Below are 18,478 nucleotides of genomic sequence, written 5' to 3'. Positions count from 1 at the left end.
CTACATTTTACTCTAGATTTTACTCGTACTGAGTTTTTGCCATGTTATTACCACCATTATTGCAATAATAACTGAGTTTTTGCCATTTTTTTTGCCACCCTTATTGCGCCAATTCTTGCTAACGCCACGTACTAATGCTTTAAACTAGTAGTAAAACCTTAGTCATCTGAGCCTGTGGGGTGCATTACTATATCACCCGCATACAATCATCATATTTACGCGTCCACAACTCTACCAGCATCTTGCAAGAAGAAGATTTCCAATCCAAGAAGACCAAGCTTCAATCTTCAATGGACTATAGTCAATCAAATTCAGAAACTGGCAACACTGATTTCCAGAATATGTTTGAAACACGGTCTACAGATACTAACAGCCTGATGTTTGCTCAAAATGACCACCTTCCAGCTTCACAATTGCATCAAACCAATCTCACTCCAAACGGACTTATCAATAATAGTCTTAACAATCAATTTGGCATTAATCAAGGCCCTTTTAATCATTCATTTAATACAAATGGTCCTGCTAATCATTCAAATCCAACTATGCATCATAATCAGAATCATAATCTCAATCAACTCGATACCAATCCCATTGATCTTGATCAATGTATTCCTATTTACACGAATCCACGTCAAACAATCAGTCTCAATCAAAATAACCATCTTAATAGCAATCTACATCCTATTATTGATCCTGCTCGACAGTTACATAGCCGTATTGATATCAATCAAACTAGCCTTTCAACCGTTAACCGAGATCATCTGATTGATACAAGTAATTACCAAGATAATCAAACATCAAATCCCAACCAAACTCATCATCAGATTACAGTTCCAAGACCTCAACGTGCACCTATAACTATCAACCTCAATTCTCTAACCAATTGCGCATCAACTGAAACAGATTCATCGAACTCATGCTTCCAACAGCCATCTCTCGCACAGCAAGTAAGACCTACCCTACCAATGCCATCAATGCCACCTGTACAATTAAATCAAACTTCACAAACAACAAAGAAGGCATCATCGCGAGTGAAAAAATCGACCCAAAGTAAGAATGCTAAGGAAAAACCAACAGAAAAGCAACCTACACACGTAGGAGACTCGACAACAGCCACCACAACAGCCACCAAGACCTCGAAGGCCACCATTGATGAGTTTCTAGCACCATCGTTCCGTTTACCTGATGATGTAAAACTCCCAGAACAATTTACAGTTGATCAATTGTATAATAAATTTAATGCTGCAGAGCTTAGAAGGATGGCCGACAAGCATAGCCGAGGAGACGGTACAAAGAAAGGCGGATTGTCGAAAGCCAAAAAAGAAATCCTCCGCAACTTCCATTACTCCTCCGAGAAGCTTCTCGCGATCTTGTGCATACATCTTGGAATATCACAAGATGTTGCGGCAACGGAAGTGTGAGATCCGATCATCTTGATTATCTACATATTTGATTCCGTATTCATCTCAATTTCTCTTCCTCACAGTGGAAAATGGACGTATCTCCGAGCTTCAAGGGCTTACGATTACTTCAAGGGGACTCAGCAAGTGAGGGAGATCTACCGGAACAGTGAGTAGAAGTGGTATCATTCCTAGATGTTTGTGAAGATTTTAAATTGAGACATATCAATATTCACAGACGGCGGAGCAACAAATAACGTAGCTGTGCAACTGGTGAAGGAGCTCTGGGCCACCTTATCACAGGACGAGAAGGAGGCGTTGATTCCCAAGGATTGTGATATTGACACATCAGACAACGTCGATGAAGGTCTCGATAATTATGGTCTCGATCATGTAGAGATACCAGACAATAGACCCATTCAAAAGGGCCTAGTCACAGTGGTTCGTGGATCCAACGATGAAGTTACTCGTCAGGCTGGCTTGCGGACAAGGGGACGCGACTTAGAGCGCTCAAGAATTCACTGCGAAGATTTTGTATCCGATTTTATCAAGAAGGTATGTATCCCCTTATTTCTCTGTCCTTTTCATGCATCACTTCATTAATAAGCATGCTGATTTGGTGGCTTGTAGGCAAACCACATGTCTCGCATTCATCCGGTCCAATTCACCATCACAGCGGTGTCGACTCACCTTTCAACACATTGCTTTCAATTCATGGCCACTACACCTGGTCTGTGGGATTGGGCTGACTATGACCTCGGTTCGTCTGCAAAGCATGAAAGCACTACCTCAAAAATGCAAGCGTATGTTACAGGTAAGACAATCGCAGGCCTTGTACGGCCTAAGAGAGCAAGTGAGTCCCATAATTCTATCTTGTATCTTTTTCTGACGTGAACAATAACAGTCTTCTACTTTACAACCTACTTCCAGGAGGTCCAACAGTGGAAAAGGATAAGTTGAAGGACAGTTTGAACCAGATAATGCGTATGTATTAGAACATTATTGGTGCTTATGTTACAATGGCTCACTGTACCTTTTTGCAGAAAAAGTTACTAAGAAGCCGCAAGGGCGTTGGCCGTGGTCAAATTGTGAAGATCGACTGCGAGACGAAGGTTTCAACTTACAATACGAACCATCCGACTGCCTCTACAGATCTTGGATCACTAAACCCAATTCTGGTCTCACGGAAGAAATGGCTCGAAGAGTAAACATTGACATGCTTTTGAACCCCATCTCCCTCATCCCGATTGAGGGCTTCATTCTTGACAAGTATCGGGTGAAGAACAAGAAGCGGAGGATGTCTTCTGAGACGGAAGAAGCCCGCATAGGGGAGAATGGAGATGATAGTGACTGAGCAATGGGTATCTGATCACGATTTATGATCTTTTTGCATGTTTTCAGTTTCAGTTTTTGGAACTCTATAAATAATATTTGCCGTTTCACCGCTAATGATCACATTACTGAGAGAGAAGCAAACTATGACTCGTTATTCAACGCCTTGTTTTCCCTGTCGAATGTAAAAGTTTCAACAAATAATCTTGTTTTCTTTCATTTTAATCGTATAACTTTCAAGTCATTACATCCAGTTTTTCATTACGATTGGAAAACCTTTTTTTATTTCAATCCCATAACTTTCAAGTCACAACAATTCTTCTTGTTGTTCATTCTGAGTGGAGTGCAAGACAAAACAAACCACTATTTGTCTTTATTATCATTTGATTCTCGAGAAGATTTTTGGTTTTTTATACAAAAAAGTATATGTATAGGATGCAAATGTTCAAGTTGGAAAGGAAACTTTCATTCTGCACATAGGTAGGTAGTCAAGGACACAAGATTGTAAAATATCAAGATGTTCCTCATCTTAAACATCACGGATTTGTCAATACATTAAGCATCTTGAAATGAACATACTTGTCAGTCCATCGTTTATCTTCTTATTTACAAATGAAAAGTAGGACTATCTTGAATCGAGAGGTTACACATGATTGACAAGATCCTGATGGTTACAAGGGGCTCAGCACGCCTAAAGCACGCCTGGTGGTCGCTAAAAGGGACTGGCCCGTATGGTTTCTCACCAGATTTCTTAAGCCGGATTTGGTCAAGTTCGGGTCAAGATTTTGAAAAAAATCTTGGCCAAGTGTGAGCCTGTATCGGGGTCCGTTCTCAAGTGTTATCTGAGAACAGTTGAGAACACGCAAAATCCACTACCAGTCGATTTTACATCTCTCCTCGACTCGACTGGTAGTGGAAGAATACAGGGTTCCGCGGTGGACCGGATGATGATCGTTACTGAGACAGTGTTTTCCGTTGCAGCCGAAGTGCGTTCACATCACGAAGCAATGTGAAACGTTATGGATGCCGTTCCGCTGCAGTTGTTCATGCAACAACTTTTGAAGGCAGTGAAAGGATCTCGCTCCAACAAGATAACACACCGCTATGTTTCATCCAATTAAAAAACCTCCTGATCCACTACTTCTCAGGGGATGAGTCTGGTGAGAGTGTGGAAAGACTCAGATTACAAACTATCAATTCTCAGATGATAGCACGTACCAAGGAAGGGTCTACCCTCCTATTGAGTTGAGTTTTAGTTGGTGTAAAAAAAATTTTCAATTGATTTTTTTTCTTGGGTTTGAGAAAAAAAAAGTGTAAGGTTCGGGAGGAACCTTCACTAGACACGTCGAGCGGGACACTGTGAGGCACAGTGAAGGGTTTCTAGAACCCAAGAGACCTGATTTTGATTTCAAATCCAATCGAGAACACGTCTGGTTCCGAAGGATAGAGGGATTATAATCAGTCCCGATATCTCTAAGGATAACAATAGTAATAATAAAAGAAAAGAAAGAAATAAGAAAGTAATGACTATACCTGGTTCCGAAGGATAGAGGGATTATAATCAGTCCCGATATCTCTAAGGAACCAATCGGCAAGATCGAAATGAAAAGAACTATATATAGAAAATGAAATTTAAGATTTAAGTATTTAATATTTAAGTAATATCGTTACACGAATATAATCTACTACTGGTGGTGTGGGGGTATGCCCCGAAGGGGCAGGCTACCGGTGACAGACGTCTATCACCGGGATATGCCCGACCCTCCGGGGTGATAACAAAGAGCCCCAAAGGAGGGCTTCTCTTTCCCCTTCCTCACGGGGGTTATAGCCGTGAGCCTAGAGAAGCCCCCACTCCTGTAGCCACCGTGAGCAAACTATGTATGCTTGGAAATTTAAAGTTTCATTTGGTGATCTACTCAATACACCCACATGTGCTCAGACTCAACTATAGTTCAAGGGCTGATCTTCCGCCTTTTACTGGTCAGCCCGTCTCCCAGTTGATACTCGACTGAGATCACTGTAGCCTTAACGTCACGCTCAACTTTCTCACAAAGTAATAGCACGGCTTCATTTCATTTCCACTGTAGGTCTTGTAACAATCTTTTTGTTTTGTCCAATTCTTTATCTGAGAACTTCCGCAGGTAGATGATATATGCATCAGAAGCCCATTGACCGCACTTTTTCACCTCCTCTCGGTCTGCTCCTAAGTTCCAGCACAGCAATGCTCCGCCTATGCGGAATGAATGCCCATGTAGCATTTGCTTCGACTTCAAACGCCTTGAGTTCCAGATAGACTGTAAGTGTTTGATAGTCTCCTGTTTCCCTAGCCGTCTCCGCTTGCCTCCAGCTAATACCGAGAAGATCTCTTCACTTGGTTTCCTCGGACGGAAGGCCAGCCACTCCTCTAGAATCGAAACTGGATCTAGTAGTGAATCTTGACGATGAAGAACTATGTATTGTACTTCCCCGGGGCCTGCTGTTTTTGCGTTGTAGATGCGTATCGTCACTCTCGACCGATCTTCATTCCACTCTACGTCATCCCAGCATGGGAGTTTCTTCTTCACGTCGTCTGAAATCAGTTCACCCAACCTCGCTGTCCCCCAGAATGCCACTAGTGCCACTACTAATCTAGCTAACCCTAGTTCCCCTTGTTCCGGCAGAATCTCGAACAGCACTACCAGGTCCAAGATTAACACTGGAGGCCTTTTCTTCTCTATCAATTGAAACTTTGCTTCTATCATCCTCGATGCTTTCAGTAAAGCCTTCACTCCTTCATTCGCACAATGCGGATAATCTTCGTTGTGAAAGAGATGCCATGCTTTTATGCCGGCTATATAGGCTTTCATTGTTGAGTATTTCACTGACTCATCATCCTTTGCTTTCCTTTCACTCTTTTTCGATCCCCAGACTACGAACTCTCTTATGAGTCTTGACAATATTGGTAAAAGCTGACTTTTCTCGACCCCTTTTAGTAGAGCGAATCTGTGGAGCTTCACCACTCCCAAGTTATAACTCTTCAATGTTCCGTCACCCCATGCCCCTCTCAAATAGTGCTGCTGTACCTCATCCGAGTCCGATGTATCCACACCTAGGGCGTTCTTTTTGAAGGTTCCGAAAGGTCTCGTTGCTTTTTTCAATGATTGTACATCTGGCATCCTCCACCGAGCCTCTCTTCTCTCGCCTGAAAAATCTCCCCAATCAAAACCGTCAGTCCCAGGTCTAGTGTCAAGTAGCGAATCTATTAACCTTTACCTGTCAGCGCTAATTCGGTTGCTTTTCCTCTGGGAAGCCAATTTTAGGAGGGAAAACCTGCTTGAGTACGAAGCGCAGGTCGATTGGCACTTCTACTTTCACTTCGTTGAACCAGAGTAACTTCCCCAGCCAGCCCCTTGAGAGCGCGTCCGCGTCATTGCCTTTTGACGTAACACGTTTTGCCTCAATATCGCAAGCCAAACCCGTGAGTAAACGTTGGATGTTCTTCCACTCCTCATTCACCCACTCATCTCTCGATTTGCGCTTCTTAACGGCTGCTTGGGATGTAGTATTATCCGTCCAAACATTGAACTTTTTCCCTATAGGACCAAAAACCTTATCAGTCTTACGCCTTCGTGCCTGTTACTTCCTTGGGAGTACTCACCTGCCACATGTCTCAGGGTGCTTAGAACAACTAGACCCAGTCTTATCGCGACCGATTCAGCCCATGCAATCGAACGCTTGCCTGTCTGTAGGTTCAGCGTCTGCCATCCTTTCTCAAACTCGAAACATGCCTATTGATCGCCTATCAGAATGCTGATACCGAACGACGACAAAGCATCCCCCACCCAAGCGATCTCCGTCGCTTTCGGCAAAGGAATCAGCGCTCGTGAAACAAATGAATGCAGGCACCTTCTCCACTCTTTGAGATCTACTCTAACGTACTCTGGCACATGCCTCAGTGCCGCTTTGTTAACCCATTCCTTTAACCACTTGTAGAACGAGCGCATGTAAGCCTTCATATGAGGGACAATATACACCGTATGAACTAGATTTCCTAGTAGACTCTCCATCGTGTGAAATGCCCAGGGGGATGTCAAGTTAAGTAAGTCTTCTATTAGCTGCTTCCTCTCTCTCAACTTGTCTTCTGGAAGCCTGACAGTGTGATCTTTCGCGTTCCAGATAAACCCCACATAACGTTGTTCCGTCGCGAATTCATGGTTTTTCGCCGGATTTGTTTCTACGCCCAAGCTATTGCTTAATGTTGTTATGTCTGCTAAGGATGTTGGATCTCCCGGTCTTCGAAAGATTAAGTTGTCATCGACCCAACAAAAGATCTTCCGTATGTTCAAGATTCGTTCAATTAAGAGCTTCCAGACATGTGCTGGGGCCCCAAACACTCCGCAGCTTGCAACCCCACCAAATCCCACAGCTAAGTCGACCCACACTCTTCCATAGAAGTCTAGAATGCATAAAAACCTCCTCTGACTAGGGTGTACTGGTAGTTGACGGTACGCTTTCCTCCTGTCGAAGATGGCAATTTCCCATTCTCCAGGATTTTCTTGGAAGAAAATTGCTACTTTCACTGTGAACATCATTCAACTTCCCCAAGTTGGAAGAGGAAAATGATTAATAGTACAGTTTGTCATAAAAGGATCCAATACTGCACACCTGAGACATAACACCCACACTACATATGTGCAGCAAGCTAAATAGATAGTTATCTATCATGTACATACAGGTCTGCTCAGTTTTTTGCCCATCAGAATGAATAAATCACATGTTATACCACATGAAACTTTTTTGACCTTGAAAAAATTGTTGCAAAAATTCACTACATAGAATTCTGTAGCTGCTCAGGCAATATTACTGAAGCTGTTTCATAGTAACAGAAAGGGTGTTACATGCAGTTGAGTTGATGAGATCACACCAAAACACTGGGTGGGTGTATGTAGTCAATCTTTTGAATACTTTTGTCAATCTGAAAAAAGTTACAGCATGTATTACATATGAATAACTTACGCTGATGAGCAGATAACTGAGCAGAACTGTATGTACATGATAACCACCTATTCACTGAGCCTGTTGCACATATGTAGTGTGTGTGTTCTGGCTTAGGTGTGGAGTGATAGATCATTTTATGACAAATCATACTCCCAATCATTTTTTCCTGCCCACTTGGGGAAGCCGAATAATGTTTGCAGTGTTTATCAAAGTCGTCCCAATACGTTCCATAGTTCAACTTATTCACGAATGAATTTACCGAGGGTACGTGGTCATCTTTCTTTGGGAAGGAAAGGTCGTTCACCATCCTAATAGATCCGTCTCCATTAACAGCACTCCCCATCGGATTTGTACTGAAGAAACCGAGCTTCTCAAACACCTCCTCGTGGGTAAACGGGCCAGCCATTCTACCAGCCAACCGTTCTTTTTCAATTGTTGCTTCTATCTGGCTCCTCGCCAATAGTGCCGACCTATGATTTTCCGGAGTATACCAGGACAGATTCCCTATTCGATGTTGAGGTATCCCTAGGCAAAACCCTTGCTTAAACCCGTTCGTGATATACGGGATGTCTTTCTCCAACCCCGCCTCCAACATCAGCTCAGCCCACTCCTTGATGACCATCTTACACGTGACTGGGCCTGGCCATACATTCTGTACCGGCACCGCAAAAATCTTCCTCTCCCAGAATGGAATCGGATCTTTTTTGCTACTTGTCACCTGTTCATCGTCGTGGCTGTCTGACTCAGAGCTATCCGACACCTCTCTCACCAGCTCCTCTAAGCGTTGCTCCACTGCTCTCAAAGTATCCTCTCTTGAGTGAAAGAGGACACCACTCTCCACGGGTCTGTTGGCAGGTGTGCTACTCTCGTCTAATAAATAGTAACATATGGAAACCAATTTTCGTTCAGAATTTCATATTCTTTCTACTTAGATACTGCGAGTTACAAGCTTCTGTGTACCACAACACATGCGATCACCAAGTACAAAGCGCAACACACAACAATTCACCCAAGCAGTCCAAAGCATTGAAAGGCATAAAACAGAAGGAAAGCGATGACAGGTCCCGGTCGGGTGAACAACGACAACACACGTTTCGTCAGTCCCACTTTTAGTACTTTAAGCACTTAGGAATTTCACTCACGCATTCTGTGCCTCTGTTGGTTGCGCTTTCTGTGCGCTAGGCGCTTGGTTTTGTTTTGCACCCTTATGCTGGTAGTACGGTTTCTCCGTATAGGTCTGTGGAGTTTGGGTCAACGGCTTTCCCGAGTCTCCTGTATTGACAATCGAGTCAGCACTCAACGATCCTCCTTGCAACCACTCCTAAGCGATTCTGAAGCACTAACCAGTTTGGTTCTCCTGGGCAGACTTGTTGCCCCTGTTGTAATGGAAGTTACCTTGATAGGTATTTCTCTTCTGATAGGACTTCTTGACCCCACCGCCACGTTTCCTTTGATTAGGGTTTGTGTTAACTTCAGCTGTTCTATCCACAGCTGTCACGGCGGAAACTCCAACTGGTTGTCTCCCGGTCGAAAAGTCGAAGCCAAATTTCGGACCCCCAGGAGCATAGGGGTTGTCTACATATTGGAGATCGCCTGCTCTATCCGCTGTGAATCTCGCCTTCTCAACCACCCTAGCCTGGACTCCGTTCGGGATCTTCACTATATCTTTCAAGACCGTCTTCCCCTTCACTTTGGACTTCACTAACTTCCGTTGCCTGAAAATCACCGTCCGCACCTTCAAATGGTACCTCAAGCCGATCATCCAACAATTGTACGACTTCTTCAGGTCTGAAACGATTTTCTCATGTTTCACAACATAATCCGCATAAGTATCCAAGCCATAAATCTCTCTTGCGTACCTCTCCTTGAGGTCGCACATCTCGATGAAATCTCCATAGGTCAATTGTTTCTCTAGTAACTTCAGAGAAGTCTTGGAGACATTCAGCTTGCTTTTCGCTTTCTGATCTTTTTGCTCTAGATCCTCATCGTGGTAAGATTCTAACAGAGCTATGTTGAATAGAGTTACCGGTACATAAGCTCGTAGTTTCCGAAAGCCTTTATCCCACTTATCGGGTAAGTCTGGTAAGTCTGCCGAGTCAAATTCCGTGATATTGTAGCCAAGTTCGGCTTTTTCAACTTCTGAGGAATTGTCTGAACTTTCCTCGTCTGACAAAGAGTTACTTGAGGATGAATCTGAAGAATCAGAAGGTTCTGAGTCTACCTGTTTCTTCTTCTTTGATGAAGCTTTCCTCTTCCTCTTTTTCTTCTTCGGCTTCGAGTCATCCGATTCATCTGAAGAAGACGGTTCCTCTTTCTTCTTCTTCCTCGACTTCTGTCCTTTGGACTTGTCAGAAGACGAAGAAGGCGCCTCGACTCGCTCAGCTCGCTTCTTCCCCTTCCGCTTCTTCGCGCTCTTCTTCATCTGGATTTCGATTTCTGGAATCGTCTTCGCCACAGCAGGAGGATGTACACCCGTCTCGGCACCATTCGATTGAGGTTCTTGGCCGCTGAAAGGTAACGACCCAGAGATCGACGCTAGCAATTGACTAGAGTCCATCAATCTCGAACTCGCGGACTTCTGTTGAGTCTGGGCCTGAGGTACGCTCTTTTGACTTTCTAGGGCCTGAAGACTCGGCTGATCATGGACTGATCCTTTAGGTTCCGGAGGTACGTAACCATCGTAATCCATCGCCACCAGCGATCCATACGAATCATTGAAATCCGCGACCAGCTTCCTGGCTTCAACTCCATTGTTGGTATCCAACGCGTGCGTCAAGGCCTCTAAGAGCGCTCGGCTACGAGAATTGGCACCTTTTGACTCTCGAAACGCTAATAGACAGTCGGAAACCGAAACAAACAGGAGGAACAATTGTGTAAGCACCTGATTTTCTCTCCTCGAATTGGTCACTCCGTGAGAGTCTAGCGCCTACGGCAGCTTCTTTATCCTCAGACAAGACTTTAACTTGGTGTATTTGTAGGTCTCCAGGACTCTACCACCTCCAGGAGGTTTTATGGGCGCACTTGGCAGCACCAATGAAGAACACTCCCTTCCGACCAGCAAGTCTTACAGCGCTCTTGCAGCCTGCATCCTGTCACTTCATCTTTTTAAAGGGCGCCTACGGCAGCTCCTGATCTTCTAGATCTCCCACGGTGCGAGGAATTACGCAGAAAAGGAAAGAGATATTCAAAGAAACTCTGTTACACACCATCAATAGGTACACCTTCATAAACTTTGCTCTTCTTCAATTCCTCCTGATGACGTTTCTCTGCTTCTCGTCTCACTTCCAACTTCTCCAATTCTCTCCTCTTCAGTTCTAGCGGTTTCACATCTCTAGTATCCGACTCTGAATCCGAGCTCGATTCCAGGCTATCTTCTTCTTCTTCCTCGACGAAGGACTCCTGAATCACACCGGCCTTGGGTCCAGCTCCGTGTATCACCTGATGGCTCTCCGACAGATCCTCTTCTCTAGCTATTCGACCCGCTTCTTGTATCAGATTCATGTCGACATTTCCTTCACCTTCTTTCGGAGCCCTCAATTCGGCTCTTCTCCTCCTCTCTTCTGCCTGAGCTAGCTTTTTCTCTTCTGCTGATCTCGACGTCGATGCCATTTCTTGAAGACGAGCCTTGTTCAATAACAACTTGTCTTTCTGTTCCTTGTTCATTCACAATAAAATTAGAACCGGAATAGTATGTGTTGTATGTGTCGGAAAAGATTTATGAAATGTGATTTAGCTATTTAATTTCCAGGATTGGAAACTTTCTACTTCTTTCTTTCTTTCTTCTATCACGATAAAAGTTAACCCTCAGATACGAGAGTGTTCAGATAAGAATGTTAAAAACTTTTTATTTTCGAACGCTTAAGGCTGTAGAAGAAAGATGAGAAAATAAAGAGAGAAACAAGTTGAGGGAGAGAGAATCAAGGGAGAAATTCTAGGAGAGAGGAAAATTTTCCCCTCTCCTAAGAGCGCCACATTCTGTTGCGGCTCCGAATTTCGGCCCCGAACCACAGGGCCAGATTTCTCCCCTCACTTGTGTGCCTCTCCCCTTCGGTATTGGACTAAGCATTACCGTCGCAGGCTTGGGGTAATTCTTCAATCAAATCAAATCAAGTACTTCTTCTTTAACTTCTAATGGTACAGCTATTCAAGAAATTTGTGTCATGTCGACACGAATTTTTCAAAATCTTTCCCAGCGCCACGCGCCAATACAGGCGCTGTGCAGCGCAGCAAAGCTGTAACGGGATCTTGATCCGGCTTCCCATACCCCCATATTGTACCGGCCTTGGGGGTTGGTTTGTCGGTGTATGGTTCTCAATCACCCACGATCTAACCCATATCCGCCTCCTTCTCGCCATACCCTCCATTTCAATGCAAAACCAAACATATCACCGGTTGGCTTTTCCTTGTTTGGTCAACCAAGACCCACAATCTATCTCTTATCCGCCTCCATCTCACCATCTCCTCACAAACAAATTTCAATACGCCATACCAATCATTGGTGGGTGTTTCCTTGTTTGGTCAACCTTTTTCTGACAACCTCATCTGGCATGCAGACCTAGCAACCTAGCAAAAACTTCCCCAACCACGAGTAGGCCGAATGCCTGAAGCACTTCAAAAGGCGGCCTCCTCCTGGCTTTCTCCCTCCAAAAATCTCCATATTGTCAACAGCAAGACCACAATCACCAGCTTTTCTTTCCTAACTTGCAGTATGGCCAACAGACGTCTTTCTCAAGTTCCATCGTAAGTCATCTCTTTGACTTACGTTGTATCCTCTGATTGCTTTGTTTCATCTCATCCCTCATCCTTTCACTGTGATGGTTGTAGCAGGCCCACCAACAATAGACTTGATGTGATGTCATGCGCAATCCAAACTTGCAGCTACCAAGCTCTCGTTGAACAAGGCATTGGTGGACCTTTGTAAGTTATCGGTGTATATGCCAATCAACCTGGCTAACTCAAACCATCTTTCAGGATGTATGCCCAAAACATGTTGCCTTTGACCTACGGTCCTGCCTCCCCAAAATCGTTGCCTTTGAAGGGCACCAACAGACAGTCCTATTATCCATCTGCCCTGATCACGCCTTCAATTACGCCTTTCTTGAACCGTAGTCATGCTGGCCTCACCCCCTCATTGTCACAATCATCCTTGGTTTATACTTTCAACCCACATATCAATCCTTTAATCTTTGAAAGCACCCAGCCAACTGATTCTCCACCAATGGACCTCACCACCCTCTCACCTGATCTCAATTCGACAAATCGTCCTAACGCCTCCAAGAAAAGGCCCACATTGACTTTAGATATGGAACCTGGAAATGATTTTGCAATTGTTGACCGCAGTAAGTGACTGAACTGACCACTGTTTTGTAAAGCTAAACATTGCAATCTGATACTTTTGAATTGTTCTATAGTTACAATGAGCAAGACCGAACACAAGGCTGATGACGCAGGTAAGCCTCATCTCCTGTTCTTCACAATGATAAATGAACAAAATCCTAACCCTCTTCCTTGGTCTAGGTTTGGTGGACTTACCAACCCCCAAAGCTTTGCTGGAGTCTTTAACTCAGAGTTCCCCAAATGCCAGACACTTCCTAGTGTCTTTCAACTTTTGGAATTGTGTAATCCCCAATGTCAACACTATCAATGGCAAGAAGCGGAAGAAGACGCCTGGTGGGACCCAACCGAGCAAGGTCAAGACACCCGTCCCGAAGTTTGAGAATTGCTGCCCCAAGGTCATGGTCAAACTCACACTCAACACTCCTACTATACCCTGGATTGTTTTCAAGCTCAAACTCTTTCAATCTTGTGACAAGAAGATACCATGAGTCTCTGGATGCCTCCGCAAAGCCTGGTCTGAGGGTACCATTGATATTCAGGCTTTCATCAACGGGGCTTGTCAACGCAAAGCCGTGAAGATGGCTATCAAAGATTCAGATTCATTCAAACTCTTCATGGAGGCTGCTCAAAACGTCCCTTCAACAACCCCAATGGGATTCAAGATCTTGCATGAGAACACCAAGCTCACTCGGATGTCCAATTGCCACACGGAGGATAAGGAAACACCATCCGACGAACTCAAAGATGAGCCTCAGCCTCAGTCCAATGGTTCTGCAGGTGTAAGTACCCAACCACTCTGACCCCTCAAAATAAGTTCTCCTAGACTGATCCATATGTGTGTCTGCTTACAGTCAGATATCTTGAGCGCTGGTGAACGCAAACTTTGCTCTTTGATGCAACGTTTTGAGAAAGACTTCAAGTCTGGCAAAAATGTCACAACTGTGGCAAATCCCAAAGACCCCGGTTTATGTCTCCTACTCAATACCACCCGCATCCGAACCCGGGCAAATGATTGGGTAGGTGACTCTTATATCTGATTGTTTTTTAACTCCGGCCCTCAAGTTTCTAAGTGTTTTTTTCATTATGCCTTCAATCACACAGGCTGACGGGGTGCCCGGTGTTGACGAACTCAATCCACCGATGTCTTGACCGGAGTTTACTTGGATCAAAGTGTCTGATTACGAGAAAGAGAAGAATCTCCTTCTGGGTTCCACTCCAGCAAAAGCAGGTCCCTCTTTGGCCGGCACTGGTGCAGTCATTCACCATAACTACTACAGTCAACCGTACCCATCGTGGCCACCATCGGGAACCACTTTTGCGGTGCCGTTGATCAACAACCCTCCTCAGCCAGGGCCCACCAAACCGCTTTGTTTATCTCCCCCTCCTCAGATTCCCCAATTTGGGGGAATTCTTACTCTTTGCTGGTGTTCTTCCCAAGATGAAGAAGACTCGTGATGTTTTGGACAAAGAGGGGATTGTTGAGTTTGATCACCTGTTGGACCGCAAGACTTACACGTTTGATAACTTTCAGAGCATGGGTATTCCCTTTGCTCATGCTGATGCCTTATGGAAGGCTGTTCCTGAGTTTAACCTCCACTTGAAGTCGCTTTGAATATTTTGCTTTCTGTCATCATGCGTTTCCAAATTTGATTCTCTTGATCCAAAACAGTATATCCCCCCTCAAAGAAAATTATCATAAGGTTTTGGTCTAATGCTGTGTGTGCTCACCAATGATGGTTATCAAAGTGATATTTCATGAGACTTTTTGTATCCAAATCCTATGTTCAGGATTGATTTTTGTTTGTTCCTCATGCTTGGTATTGTGATTCCAGTTCTATATCCCCCCCAAAAGAAATTTATTTCAAAGTTTTCTGTCCAATGTCTTGATTCCAGTTCTATATCCCCCCTCCAAGCAATTTATATTAAAGTTTTTGGTCCAATTATTTGTGTGCTCACCAATGATGGTTATCAAAGTGATATTTGATGAGACTTTTTGTATCCGAATTCTTTGCCTATTGAGTTAATGTCCTTGTTTTATTTTCTCTTGTGATTACAGTTTGTGAGAAATGTTAAAACATGAGTTAATTGCCTATTGAGTTAATGGCCCTCATGCCAATGTGTTACCAGTACTTGAGAAGCGTCAGATCAAGAGTTGATTGTTTTGATTACAAAGTTACCTCACAGAAGTCAACAAAGATGAGTTCATATCTCTCATCGCGCCAAGGCAAATGTGAAAAATTTGCCAAGTCACTTGTGTGACTTTGACGCACATATTTAAATACATGTACTCAAGGGGGCACTGTGGGTATTCTCTTGAGGGGGACATCTCACGTAGGAAATCTTTTGGAGCCAAAGCTTATTCATTTCAATAAAAGCAATGGTTGTGAAATTACAAAATACCATAGCCTACTTTCTCACTTGCCCTACACCCAGTACCCGCACACCATGTACAACTTATGCATGAGAGCCCCCGAAAAGAGTTACCAAGTGTGATCCATGATGTGATCAATTTTTTCATCATTTGCAGTTTCGAAGAGTCTTTGGGTCCAACAAAAGTGTGACTTCAACACACTAAAAGCCTTTTTGATCGGGTTTAAATCCGGCGAGTAAGGTGGGAGGTACACTACGCATATACCTTGTTTGGCAGCAAGTTTGGCGATCCGCCCTTTGTGGTGGATCCAGGCATTGTCCATCACAAGGACAGAATTTGCTTGAGGGTACGCATTCATGACTGGGAACTTTTGCATGTTCAACAGACAAATACAATCAGGGATCAAATATTTCAGAACAGTGAGAAACAAGTTGGCACTCACCAATCGATGTTTTAGGAAACCTTCAAAAACTTTCCGGACGTAACTACCTTCTTGGCAGTCCAGAGCCAGAACCCCACTGCAGAAGATAGCCGGCAACAGGGAAAACCATTTGCCTCCTCGGGTGCGTGGGATACGCGAGGTACGTTGGCCATGTCTGGCCCGACCAAACAGCCTGTGGAGGGATCGCTCCTGGATAGCACACTCATCTGACGGGTGGAACTCAGTCAGTTGAGATTCTTTGAATCACAAACAAAAAACAAATCAGGGGAAAACCCACCCAAGAACACAAGCATGTTGGGGGTCAGACCCCCAACTGCATGTAGGTACTTAGCTCGCAGCAAAGCACACTGATTAGGGTGCACGGTGCAAGCTTTCTTGAGGGTCAAATGTAGTCAAACCTTGAGATCGCTTGCGATTGTTTGTGAATAGATCCAGGTACCGGTACGTTGATAAACCGCGTGCCGATACTTGTCTAGGTAGAGAGCAGGATTTGCGTCTAGTAACTCAAGGATGAAATCCCTATCCTTGTTGTTGAGCGCAGTTTTTCTTCCAAGCCGTTCATAGTTTTCAGGGTTGCGCACAACAGATTGGGCTCTTTGGTATAGGGAGTGCCATCTAGAGATGGTGCAAGCGCTGACAGGGGACTTTAATAACCGACGGACTTGATCTATTGTTTTGCCATTGCGGAGGTGCTGCACCGCGAGGACTTTGATGCCTACGTCATATGGACCAGGACGGACCCTCATGCCTAGAAGGGTGAAGGATTAGAGAGAGTATCACAGTCAGAGACCCATATCTGAAATGGGAGTGACAAATATTAAAAACATACTTGAGATTGCTGAGGAGTAGCAATGGATTGTTTGGGGGAAATTTTTTTCGATGTGTCAAAAAACCTTTGACAAAATTCAAAGGGTAGAAGGACTTGAAGGACCCCAATCCCGGATGATGAATATGGGGGACGGGGTTGACCAGTTCTCCTACCCGTTACAACTTTGCTGCGCTGCACAGCGCCTGTATTGGCGCGTGGCGCTAGGAAAGATTTTGAAAAATTTGTGTCAACATGACACAAATTTCTTGAATAGATGTAAACCAAAACCTAAACTTTTGTTAAAAACTGATTCACATAAAAGAACGAGATTGGTTTATTCTGCTCATGAAATCAAACCAAATTGAATCTTTGTGTAAATTCAATTGAATCAGATTCAGAACCATCAACACCTACAATTGATCCAACTCAACTTAAAATCACTTGTCAAATTCTGATCAATAGAATTGATTCACCTTTAATTACTTACAAAACAAGATCAACAATTAGTAATTTATAAACCACCTGTTCATCTTACTTTAATTCATCATCTTTCTTGTTGAGAACAATCTGATCTTCTTTTTGAAAATGAGGTGAATAATGTTGAGGTTCCTATGGAACTTGATTGAAAACTATCTATCAAATTCAAATTCACTCATCTCTATAGTTGATTACGTCTTTGTTGTTTTTTAAATCACCCATCCATAGTTCAGACTTGATATCTCTGTTGTATTCAATTGGTTTTCTTTTTTGTCTTTTTGTAATTTATGAATTCACTTCGGAATCAGAATTGTAATGTGTTGTATTGTGTGATAGACGTAATTTTGGAGCTGATTACAGTAGATTTCAAAAGTCTCAAAATCGACTCGGTCTCAAAATCCACAGATGGTCTGTGCGCCTGGCAGTTAAGTTGTGGCAGGCGTCAAACTTACCTGGGTGATTGAAGAACATACATACAAAAAGATACCATTTTATCACCACAAAGAACCCCATTCTGCCTCAGTTTCAAAGTTGCTGTAGCTTGCTTGGATGAGCGATTCACTGGTGTGTCGTGGGCTTTGCCTCTGAGTATCAACCGCTCGAGTTCAGTCCCAGCTTTTGCTATTGTTGGAACTTTTTGTAGCAAGTGTTTCTTCCGTTTCCTTGCCTGTTTTCATGAAACAAAACAAAGAAAAAGGCAACTTTTGTTGTCGCATTGGATATTTTTGTTCACATTTTTTTGTTGACTAACTTGACAAAAATATGACTTGTACAAAAAGCAAAAGGGCCAGTCAAACACAAAACTCATCCACACGACATCCAGCACGACTGGACTGTCTACCACTACTCCACCAACTAATGAGAGTTCTGGTGAGTTTGAAGAGTTTGATCTCAGGTTTGGGATTTCAACATGTGTATTTTCTTTGATCGGCCAGGTAAGTTTGACACCTGTCACAACTTAACTGCCAGGCGCACGGATCATCTGTGGATTTCGAGACCGAGTCGATTTCAAGACTTTTGAAATCTACTGTATCTTCTAAAGTGAACGTTTTAATCTTTAGATTGTTGTGCTTGAAACTCTATATGCGTACAATTGTCCCGCTCTTCAAGGTATGCTTGGCATACACTGTGGGAAAAGCCCAGACGCCCGCCAGGCTCACGCCAACCTGACGTGAGCCACGGGCTTGCCTTGTTTTTGAAGCCAACCCAAATTTGGGCATACGCACACCCGGGCCTGACGTACACCACGGGTTCATTTGCGGGATACAAAGTAGAATCCGGGCACGTGCGCGGCTTAAAAAACCAGATCGCATTTTTGGACCACCCTATTATCC

At 43.8% G+C, this 18,478-nt stretch overlaps 3 protein-coding genes across 3 annotated transcripts; 2 read left to right on the top strand and 1 right to left on the bottom strand.

Moving 5' to 3' along the window:
- Positions 1-377: 377 nt before the first annotated feature.
- MELLADRAFT_93211 (uncharacterized protein) lies at positions 378-2,754 on the top strand (the record flags this gene model as incomplete). The annotated part of the gene is made up of 6 exons (XM_007416138.1): positions 378-1,417; positions 1,487-1,569; positions 1,639-1,955; positions 2,031-2,253; positions 2,331-2,384; positions 2,444-2,754. 6 exons carry the CDS (start codon positions 378-380, stop codon positions 2,752-2,754), a joined length of 2,028 nt encoding a protein of 675 aa, XP_007416200.1.
- A 7,132-nt stretch (positions 2,755-9,886) lies between these two features.
- On the bottom strand, positions 9,887-11,372 carry MELLADRAFT_93210 (uncharacterized protein; the record flags this gene model as incomplete). The annotated part of the gene is made up of 4 exons (XM_007416122.1): positions 9,887-9,889; positions 9,931-10,538; positions 10,591-10,689; positions 10,916-11,372. The coding sequence occupies 4 exons, from the start codon at positions 11,370-11,372 to the stop codon at positions 9,887-9,889; spliced, it is 1,167 nt and encodes a 388-aa protein (XP_007416184.1).
- Positions 11,373-12,077: 705 nt separating this feature from the next.
- MELLADRAFT_93209 (uncharacterized protein) lies at positions 12,078-13,271 on the top strand (the record flags this gene model as incomplete). Its single annotated transcript, XM_007416139.1, has 6 exons — positions 12,078-12,207; positions 12,299-12,449; positions 12,534-12,626; positions 12,681-13,048; positions 13,131-13,159; positions 13,227-13,271. The coding sequence occupies 6 exons, from the start codon at positions 12,078-12,080 to the stop codon at positions 13,269-13,271; spliced, it is 816 nt and encodes a 271-aa protein (XP_007416201.1).
- Between the last annotated feature and the right edge of the window lie 5,207 nt (positions 13,272-18,478).

Source organism: Melampsora larici-populina, assembly GCF_000204055.1.
Source record: "Melampsora larici-populina 98AG31 unplaced genomic scaffold MELLAscaffold_57, whole genome shotgun sequence".
Classification (NCBI taxonomy): domain Eukaryota; kingdom Fungi; phylum Basidiomycota; class Pucciniomycetes; order Pucciniales; family Melampsoraceae; genus Melampsora; species Melampsora laricis-populina.
Note: the sequence above shows the minus strand (reverse complement) of the source record. Positions and strands in the feature narration are given on the sequence as shown.